General features: G+C 45.4%; 1 protein-coding gene across 3 annotated transcripts; it reads right to left on the bottom strand.

Annotated features, from left to right (window-relative positions):
* Positions 1 to 49: 49 nt before the first annotated feature.
* TAL2 (TAL bHLH transcription factor 2) lies at positions 50 to 8,261 on the bottom strand. 3 transcript variants are annotated; one of them, XM_019635800.1, is made up of 2 exons: positions 8,112 to 8,261; positions 50 to 960 (listed from the first exon to the last, which is right to left on the bottom strand). In XM_019635800.1, the coding sequence occupies exon 2, from the start codon at positions 925 to 927 to the stop codon at positions 610 to 612; it is 318 nt and encodes a 105-aa protein (XP_019491345.1). In that variant the 5' UTR covers positions 928 to 960; positions 8,112 to 8,261; the 3' UTR covers positions 50 to 609. The 3 variants fall into 3 exon arrangements, with proteins under 3 accessions (XP_019491345.1, XP_019491347.1, XP_019491346.1); XM_019635802.1 differs by having other exon boundaries at positions 50 to 937; XM_019635801.1 differs by lacking the exon at positions 8,112 to 8,261 and adding an exon at positions 3,065 to 3,100.
* Positions 8,262 to 14,561: the final 6,300 nt, after the last annotated feature.

The following is a 14,561-nucleotide window of genomic DNA, read 5'->3' as shown; positions in this document are numbered from 1 at the left end:
ATAGAAGTGGCTCAACATAAGTAACACCTGATGTGTCCATAGAGGACGCAGAGCTCTTCCACATGTGTAATCCTCACATGTCAGGAGGGCCTTTTCTCCACAGATTTTCCCCGTAAGGCTCCAGGTTGGTTTCTGCAAGGGCTATCTTTAAATGTGTCAACCTGCAGAATTATGTTATTCACCCTTGACCAAATATGCCTCACTTTTCAAAACAAACTTTAAAATATATTCTGAGGGAAGCATCTTCTACTCATCCGAGATGCATTATTAGAAAACTCCTTCCTTATGACTGAAAACGTATTGAGTGAAACAGTGATTTTTTAACCTATGATTTTTTTTTTCTTCAAACAACATTGTATGGAGGTCCTGGATATATAAAATAGAGACAGGCTACTCCGGCTGAAGCCCAGGGGATGGTGGACTCCAAAGCCACAGTTCTTGTGACTTCCTTTCGGCTCCCTGCAGCTGTCCCCAAGTTATCGCTTAATGAAGCTTAAATTCATGCCTCACAAATTATTCACCAAGTTGACGCTGCAACATGCAAAAGGTGATCAACAGCCAGTGACTTCTGAACAAGTGCTGCCCTGGGTGACGAGAGTTGGAGCCACGCTAAGGAATGTGGTGGCTTGGGCCAGGTGACGGAACCTGGTAGTCGCCGAGGAGAGTCCTTTCGGACAGGTGGGGTCCTTGGGGGAAGAGTCCCAGAATGTTTCCAGGAGCAGCCACTCCCGTTTGCTGCAGGCTTTGCTCCCCCAGGACCTTGACCAAGAAGTTGATGTACTTCATTGCCAAGCGAAGAGTTTCATTTTTGCTCAGCTTCTTGTCTGGAGGGTGAGTGGGGATGAGCTTCCTCAGCTTGGCAAAGGCGCTGTTGACATTTTGCTGCCTCCACCGTTCCCTGGTATTTGAGAAGATCTTCCTGGTCATGGCTGAGTTCCTGGGATGGAGAAAAGAAAGGCCCTGAGGGCCAGTACCTTGTAAGAGGCCTGGTGAGTATCACGTGTCCTGCCCAAAACTTGAGATCTTCTCGACCCAGATTTTAGGAAATTCATTTCCTCATTTTCAGGTCTTTTGAATCTTCCTTTTGGTAAGGGAAGAAAACGTGGCAGAAGAAAGGGCAAAGTAAGAACAACACCCTTTAACCCTTTCCTCCCTGGCTGTTTTGCAGCCTCCAGTTATATGGTTGTTTTTCCCTAATACTCTCATTACTCCTTTTATAACCAACTTTTCCTAATTGTTCAGACTCAGGCACAGGATAGGATTGAATACACATATAAGATTGAATACTAAAATATATATTCAGCCTATAAAGTTGAATACGGATTCTAAAAAAAAAAAAAAAAGCTGCGATCCTGGGTTTCATGAATGAGATCGTATTTGGGATGAAGAAGAAGATAGCACAACTCTCCTCTTAGCTGGTAGGCCTCACCTAAAGAACTGGGCCCCAGAGTATAAGAGCTAAACTACCCAGACTGGACCACATTTAGAGGAGGATGAACAGTCTTGAAACTATTGGACGAAGAACAGAAGTGGGGACATTTAGCATGACAAAAGAAGAAAGACAAGGGGCAGGTGTGGGTGCTGACTGGGCCTGGATACGGTGGAAGCTACCCAGGCCTCCCCAGGATTCCATTTAGGTTACTCTCCAACGCTAGGAGAGGTGATTATCCTAATATATGCCCAAATCTTATTTAGCTCTTAGAAGCATGGGCCCCTTTTTTCACATGGCTTAGACTGATGCTTCGGCAAATGAGCCAAAACACAGTACCTGAAAATTTGGTGCTTTTGGCTCACTGCTGTCAGCTTGCCGCCTGCTCCAGTCTCGGCTCCCTCGGCAGTGGGTCCCTTCCTGTTCCCCCAAAGGGTAGTATATATTCCTAACTCCATCCCTTTACACACAGCATTCTCTGTTGCTTGAGTTCCCTGCTCACTCACCTTGCCTATTTCTTCACATTCTTTAGAGAGCAGCTCAAAGGCCTGCTTTTCTGTGAAGCTGCCCAGGCCATCCCAGAGGCCCCTCCTACAACCTCACGACCTCCCCTCCCTGAATTCCCGCAGCCCTTGGTGGTAGACAAGGCTGTCAGGAGAATTAAATAAATAAGTTACTATTTTTAAGCCACTTAAAACAGTGCCTGATGCATAGTAATTGCTATAAAAGTGTTGATGAATAAATACAAGATAATATGTATATTTATAAATAAAAATGACTTGTGGGGTATGGAAAATTCCTAGGGGATGAGATTTTGTTTTTCTATAACCAATCATGCTGTAATATTTTGGTTCTTGGTGCCTTTTTTTTTTCTTTTTTTAAATTTTAACCCTTCATGTAGACCTACTCTGTGCCAGGCCCTGTGCTATGAGCTGGGTTTGTGGACATGGCCGCACAGGGTGCTTGACCTCAAGGAGCTTCTTGGATGGTCTGGTGCGGGAGGTAGCACAGACAGAAGCACTTTGAGATCACGGCACAAAGTCCCACACTAAGGGCCACTTGCTGACTAGAGAAAGGTGTAAAAGAATCATATCAAGACCAAAATGATCCGAAAAAAAAAGACCAAAATGATTAAAAAAAAAAAAGACCAAAATGATCAGTGCCATTGAACTTTCCCTTACAATCTACCTTTCTTTTATTTTTATTTGGATTTTCACCAGGATATGAGTTTGTGGGTAAATACCCCGCATGTCTAGGTGAGAGATAGCATCGTGTAGAAAGTCAGGAACTCAGTAGAGCCTCTGAAAGTGCCAGCTTCCTTCCACAGCTGTTGTTTATGTTAACAGCCCACATGGCAGGAAGGAGCTGGAGGGTTAAAAACTGGCAAGTATGGTAAGAAAACATAGGCCCGTTTTATTTGAAAAGAACCTAAAGAAACGAATTCTTGAGGACCTAGGGAATTGTGAGAACGCAGGTCCTTTTCTAATTGAAAACACTTGAGACTTCTGCCTCTCAGCGTTTCTCCTGTTCTGTTCCTGTGACTCTCAGCTTGGGCTTCTCACTGGAATCACCCAGGTTGCATCCCAGACCAACTGAAGAAAAGTCTCTGAGGACATTGGTAGTTTTTAAAACTACCTGGGAATATCAGCTGGGTCATCCGGGAAGCAGGTGCTGAATAGAGTTGGATGTACAAACAGTTTCCTAGGGGGTTAACGCCTGTGAAAGATAAAAAGAGAAGAACACAGAACTGGGCAAAGAACGCCTCCAGACTGCCACGCACTTCCGACACCTTGAAAGGAAAGCAGGGAGGAAGCTGGACTGGTCAGGGGAGCCTCAGCCTGCAATGCAGATCTGAAAAAGTGGCCATCAAGCAACATGGAGCTCTGGGGCAAAGACCGCCGGTTAGAGGAGCCCCCACGGGGCAGAAGTAGCCAGACCCCGGTCGTACTTCCAGGCTCCGTCACTGGCTGGGGACTGCCCAGGAAGTGCCATCCTGAAGGCATTGCAGGGGAAGGCTGCGGGCTACCTGCACTCCTTGCAAATGAACTGCAAGTTCTTTCTTGATGTGAGATCCAAGCAGCATGCCTCCAAGTGATCTCAGCGTGCGGCCAACCTTGAGAACCACTGCTCTGCTCTCCAAATAGGAACACTGTGATGCCTAGCAGAACTACGTTTAATAAGGAAGCAGTAGATTCACATATAAGACACCTGCCATCCCAGAGGAAGGTACAGCACAAGTACTAAACAGAAGGGAAAAGCCACCCTTTCCCTCAGAAGATGTGCGTTCTCGGCACAGCACCAAATACTAACCAGCCACGAGGCGCTCCATGTCAGTTCACCTGAGCCTCAGTGCATCAGTTATCAAATAGGTCAATGATGCCATTCTCTCCTCACAGGGTTGTAGTAAGGATCAAATGAAACACTGCGTATGAAAGCATCCTGTGAACTATACAGTAAGGAAAGCGACAGCAAACAGAGCACCTGCTTTGGGCTGGGCACTGTTTTTGTGTATGAACTCATGCTCCATACACGTCTAAGCAGTGCTGGCTGTGGTGACAGGGCTGTAGACAGTGCTGGGATTGGCCTAAGGATGCAGACATGTTCCAGAAGTTACTTCACTATACAGCGTGTTGGTATCTCTGTCCTTCTACAGGAATCAAACGGCGATCCCAGCTAACTGGGACAAGCCGCTCTCTTACCACTGAGCCCGGGTCCTATGGAGTCAGCCATCCATGGAGGCATCCACGTGGCTGTTCATCCAGAGGCTCTCAAGCCAGAACTCTGGTTTGACTTCTGGCTCTACTCCTCCTAGCTGTGTGACCTTGAACAATCTCTTAACCTCTCTGTGCTTCAAATGCCTCATTAGTGAAGGGCAACTCAGGGTACTACCTGTGAGGACACATAAAATGATACATGGAAAGTGCTTTAGGGCAGTGTCTGGGACACAGTTAAGTGCTCAATAAATGTTAAATGATTACAATTATCTCTACTCATAAAACAGATAAGTCAATGTTCATGGTAATTTATTTATTTTTCCTAATGGAGAAGCTACAGTGCAATAGAAAAGATTTATTTATGTATTTGTTTGTTTCACTCTATAGGAGTGTATGGGCGCGCACACATGCACATAGGTATGTGTGTGTGTGTGTGTGTGTGTGTGTGTGTGTGTGTGTGTGTGTGTGTGTATACCAAAAATACCTGGAAGGATTCAGGTCAAACTGTCAGTAGTGCTTCCTTGGGGGAGGATAGTAGGTTGGGGGGAAGACAGATAAAGGAGACGTGTGTTTTATTCTATATACTATAGTTTGGTATAGTTTTACATTTTTATAATAAGAAAGTATTCGTATATTATTTGCTTCATAATAGAAAAACATCAAGAAAGTTTATGGGCTATAATGTAGAAAGACCTGGCTTTGAATTTCAGCTCCTAATTTCCTAGTTATATGATGCTGAGAAAATCAGTGAACTTCTTTAAGCCTCAGTTTTCTTCTCTAAAACATGGAAATAAAGCCACCCTCAGGGTTCTTGTGAGGATGACATGAGACACTATATAAAGTACATAGATATATCAACGAGATACTGTGTGCCTGGAACATAGGTGCTTACTAAATACAAGGGCTTTCTTCCCTACACAGATGAGAAGTGTCATTATTCCAGAGAGTGGCATTTTTCAGTCATCTATAATACATAGCCTGGGGACATGGCCCCAGCCAGGTTCATGCTGCCTTTCCTGCTTCTGTTTGGGTTGGAGAGTCCAGGGCTGTGCTGAGAACCCAGGGGTGAGCAGCATGGCCCCCAAGCTCACTGTCTGGCTTCAGGCTCCCTCCACCAGCCACTCAGGTCCACTTCCTCTCCCTGCGGAGACTGCCAGTCGGAGCCATGGTCCAGTTACATTCATGTGCCCTCCAAGCTTTTGTATCAACACTTAACTGACACTACGTGCCACATACTGTGCTGGCTGCTGGCTATGGAGGGGCCGCTCTGTGTGATGGGCAGAGGGAAGAACAGGGCTAGCCCAGGCATTCTGGGGAGCTTCCAGGCCGACCACGCAGCTTTCCAAACTAAAGGGGTGGACCAGGTGATTCCCCAAGGCCTCCTTCTGCTCTGAAATGCTACAACAGCCTGCCTATTGCCGCTTACCTAACCTAAGCCATTTCTAAATAACCCAGTCTTTGGTTCTACAATGAAAATACGAGTGTTATCAGAACTGTGCCCAACTATACCTGAAATACGAAAGCTTGAACCTAAATCAGGAAGATTTTAAGACAGAAACAAAATTCAAATTTTACTCACAGCGAGGCTGGCTCTTTGCAGCCAAGACTGTGGGAGCAAAGTTACTTTCAAGCTTCTCTTGTCAAAAGAGGGTTTAGCTCATTTGCTAAGTCAACTCCAGTCTCACGGGGGTCTTTTTCAAGCTGGGAAGAAAAAGATTAGGCAGGATAAACTAACGGGTGTTCTCGTCTAAGAGGGCTCCATCCTATTGTCTGGAAGCAGACAGAGGAAACCCGGGGAAGAGAAGACAAGCTTCTGAAATGAGGCCTGCGGTCCTAGGAGGTGCTTAATAATTACTTGTTGATTTATCCTCAAGTGCGTTACTCTCCTTCTCCATAGGGGGAAGTAGAAATCAGTGATTTAACAAGCTGGAAAAATTCACAGCAGAGGTCACAGGAAAATTACTAAGACCCTTATTAAATCAAAGGAAAACTGCATTTGGTATTCTTCCAGTTGCAGGGAGTGATTGCTGCTGATCTTGATTTCTGAATATTTTAAGAGCTTTAAAAATAAGCCAGATGCCAGAGAATCAGAAAACATCTGATAGATGTCAAAATAGGGGTGAAGCATTTTGTCCCAAGTTACACAGGGAACCGGTGGCATAGCCTGTGTCCCAAGCCTGGGTATTTGTGCCTCTGTGTCGCCCCTGATTCCTCTGGGACAGGGCCCCTAACCTTTTTTTGTGCCAAGGGCCATTTTGGCAGTCTGGAGAAGCCTATAGATGGATTCTATCTCAGAACAGTGATTTTAAATACATCAAGTAAAAAAATCTTTGGTTCCCTTCTCAAAATAATGACTTCAAATGCATGAATTAAAATACACAGATACATAAAGTAACCGATTATACTTAATAGTTAATAAAATACTTTAAAACTGCAACACGTGTGCTTTGTAATACGTGTGCTTTGTAATACGTGTGCTTTGCTTTTTTTTAACACATTCAATAGATTTATTACCATACTTTCTACATAGCAATATGTAAATAAATTTTTCAAGAGATCCACAACACCTGTAATATGAAATGAAAGTATGATATCTATTGGCAACAAAGTCACCGGTGCTGCTGAAACTGCCACTGTCTATTACCCACATTCGCAAGTAAAGGAAATGCTAAATTTAGATTAAAAGTTTGTGGAAATAAAGATGGAATTTTTTCCCATTCAAATCCATAGAACCCCTGAATTCTATCCAGATACCCCCGGGTGAGTGGGTGTCATGGACCCTGGATCCAAATGCTTGGGCAAGAGGAATGTCATGGTAAATACAACAGGAATATAAGGACATCTTCACCACTGAAGGTAACAGGTTACCAGAGAAGAGAATGACAATTACACCCCCAAAGACGGCGACTGATGCCTCCCGTAGGCGCTGCTGCCTTTTTGTGATGGTCAGTCCTGGACACAGCGCCCAGGTCAGCTAGAAAGAATGCAGGACCGTCAAGCGGCAGCACTCCTGCGGGGGGGCCTGTCGGCAGCCCTTTTATTACAAACCTTTAAATTTCTCTTCCTGGTGTGTAGTCCTGTATATATGCCTCTTCTTTGAATGTTCCCCTTGAAAGTAAGTGAAAACAGTCCCCAGAAAGAGGGAGATGAAGGGTGGTTTGTATCGTTAGTTGGGTTAGGGGGAGGTGCCTAACCTCTAATACCAGGCACAGCTTTGCCTTTGGAAATCTCTGTAGAAGTAACACATGCTCATTTAAGAAAGAAAGAAAAAAAATCAAGCAGTGCACAACTGCATAAAGTAAAAAATAAAAGGCTCCCTATCTATCTATCTATCTATCTATCTATCTATCTATCTATCTATCTATAATCTATCTATCTATCTATCTATCTACCTACCTACCTACCTACCTACCTACCTACCTAGTCAGTCTCATTCCCCAGCAGTAGCCAGTTTGGGATCAATATTCTTCATATATAATATAAATCAGAATACATAGTATTATGCAAGTTACTTTTCTCACTAGACAACTGTATGCTCATGTTCTGAGCATGTACATTGACTGTGAATACCAACCAGCCTTTGGGTGCGCGCTCGGAGAGCCCCATGTTCCAAGATGCGCTCAATGCCCAAGTCCCGCTGCCAACCCGCCCAACCTGCTGCCCTCGCCCGCTTCAGTTCCCGGCTTTTCCCTTTTTTATTTTTATAACCTTTGTTGCCCCTGCCTGCAGTGCTTTGCCTTTCCTAATCCCGGAAAGTATCTGGTGCTGAAGTTTCGCACCTGTCAGGTGTGCGGGAATTGCTCACCGGGACCCAGGAGCTATCTAAATGGCCCTCTGAGGTGCTGTGGGGTGTCCCCGGCATCGCATATCAAAGCGAGGCGGCCCTGCCAACACGCGCTAGGGGACCGGCCACCTCCCGGGAGCTGCGCCACCTCCCCTGACCGCAGAAAGCCCCCAGGTCTTCTCACCGGATAGACTTGGGGGCTGCTACCAAGTCGCCTTGACACTCCTGTCCTTCTGGGCCAGAGAGGCTCGGGGTCTGTGCAGGAGAGCCGCTGGCCCACGAGCCCCGCCCCGGCGGTGCCCACTTTCCCCCCGGAGTCGACGCACCTCCTCGCCAAGAGCCAAGAGCCCCGCCGTCGTTGTCGCTGTCGCCCGGCCGTGCGCGCCCTCGCCTGGACGCCGCCTCCGCCACCGCCTTTATAGGACACCGCCCTTTGTTAGCGCTGCCCACGGGGCCTCTTTCCCTCTCCGGACTCCCGCGGGTCCCGCCCCACTCCCCGCGCCCCGCTCCCCGGGACCAGCCCTCTCTGTGCCCTAGAAGGGGGCAGAGGCAGAAGGAGAACCCCGCTTTGTGTATGCCCTGGGCATGGGAGGGGTCTGCCACCCATCCTGGAGGCCGGGCGGCGCGTGCAGTTTACCAACCCTCTCCAACGCCAACAGACCTTGGAAAGTAAGTACCATTTATCAGATGGCAATTATTTAGGCCCCAGCGAGTCGTCTACTGTAGTAGACGAACCACATGCTTCACAATCAAAGATGAGGGGAGGCAGATCTCCAAACCCACAACCCAGACCCACCAGATCAGGTTTTCTGGGGGTGGGATCTGAAATCTGCGTTTTTACTAAAGTAGCACAAGAGATTAAGATACACAATGAAGTTTAACATCACTGCAGTGGACAGATTCCTGGATATGTTCATCCCAGTTTCCAGGGCCCCGGGGCAGGACTTGGTTATTTCAGTGGCTTTCCTGCTCCAGCGCTTGCCTCTTTCCTTTTATTCTCCAACATCACCCAGAACAAGCCTATGAAAACCCGTCAGATGCCTCTCACATCTCTGCTCAAAACCCCTTGGTGGCTTTACATTTCACTCAGAGTTAAGCTCAAGTCTTTACAGTGGCTCAGGAGTACCCCTTACGCGACCTGTATGTTCTTTCTGTCCTTGTTTCTTCAGCTCAAGCCACCCTGACCCCTGTTGTTTCAGAAACACACCAGACACCCTCCTGCCTCAGGGCCTTTGCACTGCTTTCTCTGCCAGAAACACTCTTCCCCCAAGTTATCCACATAGGTCCCTCCCTCACCTTCTTTCATTCATTCAACAAATTATTATTGAGCACATACTATAGGCCAGTGCCGATCGCAGGCACTGGGAACACAACTTCAAACAAAACAGATACAAATCCCTGCCCTCAAGCAGCTGTCACACTTCAGATCTTTGCTCAGGTGTCACCTTCTCAATGAACGACCTCTGACCACAATATCTAAAATCGCAGCTTCACACACACAAGTACCCCTTCCTCCTCCTGCCCTGCTTTATTCTTCTCCTTAGTGCTTATCTCCATTTAGTAATATTTTACTTATTTATCTTGCTGTCGCCTCCCTAGCCCCAGTGAATAGGTGTTCATCAAATGTTGGTTGACTAATGAATCAATAAGTAATGAGTTTCTAGGCATCACACTCTCTGAAGGACCCAGCGTAGGGTTTGGCACAAGAAATTCACAAATGCGTTACAGTTTAGTGGATAAGAAGAAAGGACTCTGGAGTGGCCTACGCAGGTTAAATCTCTGGTCTACCCACTTGTGTGATCCCAGGGAAATTAAATATCATCTCCCTGCCTCAGTCTCCTCATCTGTAAAATGGGGACAATGATAGGATTGTGAGCAGTAAATGCGAAAAACGAAACAGGAAAAATTTAGCACTGTGCCTAGCACTCAGTCAGAATACTGTAGATTTTACTTTGGTAAATTGTACGATTGTCACACCTACAAGCTCCCTTCCCTATGAGAGAATTATATAGCCCGATCTCTGCCATGTGACTGGCAGTGCCTCCCCCATAGGTGGAGGGAGAGCACAGCTCACCTGCTTCTGCACTGTGGTTTGCATCCACCAATGAAATGTGAGCAGACCTGACTCACATTTAGGAGGCCTTGCTCGTTGGGCTCAGGCATGAGAGAGTCATGCTTGGGTTTGCTCTTTCAGCCTGGAAGCCACAGAGCACACCCATAGCCAACCACAGCCCTCGTGTAACACGAATGAGGAATAAATGTTTGCTTCTGTAAGCCACGGAGACTTTTGGACTGTTTGTCCCTCTCCTCAAAAAAAGAATTGATACAGTTCTTCTTAAAAATAAAAAAAAGATGTTGCAAGAATTGCTAGGTTCTCAGGGGGCAGGAAGGTGAGAAAACTCTGTATATGCCTTCAAGGTGTTCACATTCTTTGGGAGGAAGAGGACAGACAAAAATGACTAAGTACAAGACACAGCATCCTGAGTACCAGAGCGTGTGAAATTGAGGTTAGGAAGGCAAACGATTCTAGCTGGCAGATCAGCGAGCTTGCGGGAGGGATGGCATTTAAACTAGGCCTTGAGGCAGGGCTGCCTCTGACGTTTGTGGGAATCAAGACAGGGGTACAAATGGAGACTCCTGACCTGTCTGCATCCCATTTCTTCCTACCCTCCAGCTCTGTCCTGCTCTGTGAAGGGCCTTGTGTATATGATGGGGACTCCGGTGCACACAGACCTAAGGAAAACCCCTGTGCAGGCTCTGAAAGTGGCATCTGGGCCATTTGAGCAGGAATTCAGAGGTCTTGGATGCCCAGAGTGTGTGATCTAGAATGTGGGGAAGGTGCTGGAGGAGGGCCAGAGCAGGGCCATCTAAAACACAGAGCCCAAGGCTGAGCAGGAAAGGCTAAATAGGAATTACACATTCAGGAGTCGGGGAGAGGGCAGTCCATGCGAAGTCAACTGTGTGCCTAGAACATGGGCGTAAATATGTTTAGATTTACAGGTTACGAGGATCATTCCGGTGGCAGAGCAAAGGATGGATTGGAGGGTGGGTTGGAGAGAAGTAATCGATCAATTTGTGCATAGGCGCAAAAGGGGCCTTTAGAAACATAACCCAGTACGTGCGGTAGGCATCGCCCATTGGTGGACCCCTTTCTGCCTTTCTGTCTTCTCTGTGTGCCATGGGAGGGGGGCTGCTGCCTCAGGGTGCTCGCGGTACCCAAGCTTTTCCACCCTGCCCTACTGTATCACAATTGTGATGGAGCTCTTGTTAGATTTTAAATCAAGACCATGTATTACCCTTCATCTTAGCCAAACACCTGTGAGGTAATATATTCTCTTAATGGCATATTCTACAGTTGTAAACAAAAGAATTGTGGCAAGGGGGGCAGCAAGATCAGATGCTGAGTGAAATGATAAGCTATAAAACAGGATCTGTCTGCAATCGGACAAGGACCGACACTGCCGAGGACTACAGAAAAAGGAGCACGATTGTGTTGGCACACTGGAACCAGGTCTGACATCTGGTTTCTCCTTAAAACCTTCTTCTCAAATGTGATTGTTGGTCTTACAATTTTTAACATGGGGGTCGGGGGAGGAACAACTGGGGAAACAATTTCAGTGTACTATTCCACCAGCAGTGATTCTTCAGAGTGATGGGCCCTCTCCCATCCCAGTCTCCCAGGATGGAGACCTTAGGGGCTGGGTCCAGGGAAAGGGGTTGAAGTAGAAATTTACATAATCCGATTATTGGGGGATTAAGTTTGGGCAGCTAAACGCCTCTGTGTGCTTGAGCTAAAGCCCTTACTATTCATGGCTCTCACCGCCCCCTGGAGAGACTGCACCTGCGGGCTCCTGGGGAGGGGAGGGGAGATCGCTAGGAGAGCCTGGGCATTGTCAGGGTCTGGTTTTACTGGCTTAATTGATCTGTCTGGATTATCCTGTGAACACTGGGCCTCTAGTCCTGTGTGCAGGGGTTGTCAGCTTCAGGAACGACCAAACCTGAGGTTTTCAGAGGGGATTTCTGTTAGGCCAGGTGGTTATGGGCCAAGGTCATTCTGGCAGGAAGTCAAGCATCAGCCTTATGCAGTCTTAAAACTCCCTCCTCTCACCTCATTCTTGGTTAGCCCCCTTCCCAATCCCTAGTTCTGCAGATCCAGGCCCCAGTGCATCTCTCCATTTACCCACCCAACCATCCATCCATCCATCTATCCTTTCTTCCATCCACCTACTGTGTATACATCCATCAATTTATTCATCACATGACTTGGCTGGTTGTCGATAGTTAATAGAATTTACTAGTAAATCCTTCTAGGTAGGTTTTGTTCCTTCAAGTGCTCTATCTCTTAAGTCAATTTTGGTACTTTGACATTTTCGGAATCATTAGTAAAGTGTTATATATAGTTAATAATTTGAAATATAATCTCTGTATTTGTTATCACTTTTCTCTTTATTTGTGTTCTGTGTTCATGACTGCTCTCTCCTTGATTAGCTTTGCAGCAGCATGTACATTTTATTGTTCTTTCAAAAAAACCTTCTTCTGTGATTCATCATTTTATGATTTTCTAATGCACTAATTTCTTCTGTATCTTTATTAAATCTGCTTTCTCATTTGCTTATGTTCATTTTGTTCTCTTTCCACCTCCCATTCTTAGATTGAGTGTTTATTTTATTAATTTTCATTCTTTGTTATTTAGTAAGAAAGACATTTCAGACCATGAATTTCCTTCTGATCCACCTTTGGTGTCATCCTGCGTTTCCATTTGCAGTATCTTTGTCATTAGTCTCTAACTTCTGTTGTTTATTATAAATTTTCCTTTACAAAATGTTCTTAAAATTTCCTTATTGTTGCATTTTTTGGTGACCATTTGCTATGAACTTCAAATTGTATTACAGTGTAGTCAAAGATATGCCCCATATATTTTTTGCTTTGGGATATTTATTTAGATTTTCTCTTTGGTAAACCATATGGCCAACTTTCATAAATGTTCCATAACCAACAGAAAAGGAAGTACGTCCTCTGTTTGAAAAATAACATTTTTTAATAAAATCGATCCTCTATATTCTTGTGAGTTTTGGTGTATTTGGTCTGTTAGAGAGATTTGTGTGAAAATCTCCCTCTGTTTCACGTTTTTTCTTTCTGGTTTTTCCAGGAGAACTAGCTTTAGACCTTTATACCTTTCAATGCACTGCATTTGACACATAAAGACTCATGGAAGTTTTGCTGACTTAGAGAATTGTACCCCATATCAATATAAAATGACCCTCTTTGCCGTGCTTTTGGTGAAAAATTCCAGTTTGTTTTATATTGTTTTAAATTTGCTTTTTCCAAATAAAATTGTGCCTGTTCTTTTACAGTTAATTTGTAGGTGTGTGGGCATGACTCTCAGTATAGGTTTTATCTTTCTGTGAAATGTTATTTGGTAAATTTAAATTCCTTTGACTGTTGGGTTTTTTTTTTGTTGTTGTTGTTTCATTTAAAGGAGCCTCATCTCCATGTTGAGTTCTTCAAAACAAGTCTCTTTTTAGTTTACTTGCATGACTTGCCTACCACACTGTAAACGTCAGAAGGGCAAGAACTTGGTTTTATTAATCACTAGATCCCACGAACTGTGCTCACTCCACATAAAAGCTGCTTGATAAGACATCTGTTGAATGAATGCAAGAGAGTGCTCACTCATTTCTTCAAACAGTTGCCTCCAGCCTGCCCTGCTTTCTGCAAGAAGACACATAGCTGGTTTCAGGCCATGGAAAGGGGTTTCTGCTGATTTTTTTTTAAGAAGAGAAGAGCATTCTGGGTGCCATACAGAGTGGGCCAAGGATGGATGTGGGGAGATTAGTTAAGAAGCCATGACAGAAATGCAGACTAGAGGGGATGATGGCTTGACCTGAGGCGGGCGCCAACTCTGGGCCGGGCACCAAATTCTCTACCCCCATTATTTAGGCCTAAGTACTAGGTGGCATGCTAGGCATTTTACCCAATTTTCTCATTTAATATGAGAAATCCTATAGTTTGAGTAGAAAGTTACATAACAAGTTAGCATCCTTGACAAAACAAAATATCACTCCCAAACAAATTAAATGCTAAAATGGAGGCCCAAAGAAACAAGCCTGCACATGCAGCTGACACTGTTTTCCTAGCGATTCTCACACAAACATTTTCCTAGAGCCAGCAGAGGCTGTAAATGGATGTTAATGTCACTCCATTCACAAGACCCACAGGGCCACTTAATGATTAGCTCACCTCGGAGACTCTTCCTGGGGCCTCTGCTCTAACCTCCCTCACATAAGAAAAGTAATAATGAAGCAAATAGCTGCAGGTGAAGGCAGGTGATATGGGACACCAGGGCATCTGGAAGGGAGAGATACCCTGACATGACCCAACCTCTACCTGAGTACTGGGAGGGGTGCCGGAAGGTGAGAGCTTTAGTCTTCTCTAGTAAGCAAAGAGAGATGTGGCTGTTTCATCATCATTTTTGGACTTCCCGGAGGCCATTCCCTAGTCAGGACACAGAAGGAATGATGCTAGACTCTGCAGACCAGAGTCTCTGATGCACACTGCTTTTGGGGCCCTGGATACACTCATAGATGGGAACAATAAGGGGGAAAAAGGCTCCGATATCTTTTTTTTTTTTTTT

This window comes from Hipposideros armiger, unplaced genomic scaffold, assembly GCF_001890085.2.
Source record: "Hipposideros armiger isolate ML-2016 unplaced genomic scaffold, ASM189008v1 scaffold_24, whole genome shotgun sequence".
Lineage (NCBI taxonomy): Eukaryota > Metazoa > Chordata > Mammalia > Chiroptera > Hipposideridae > Hipposideros > Hipposideros armiger.
This window is presented reverse-complemented; position numbering and strand designations above follow the sequence as displayed.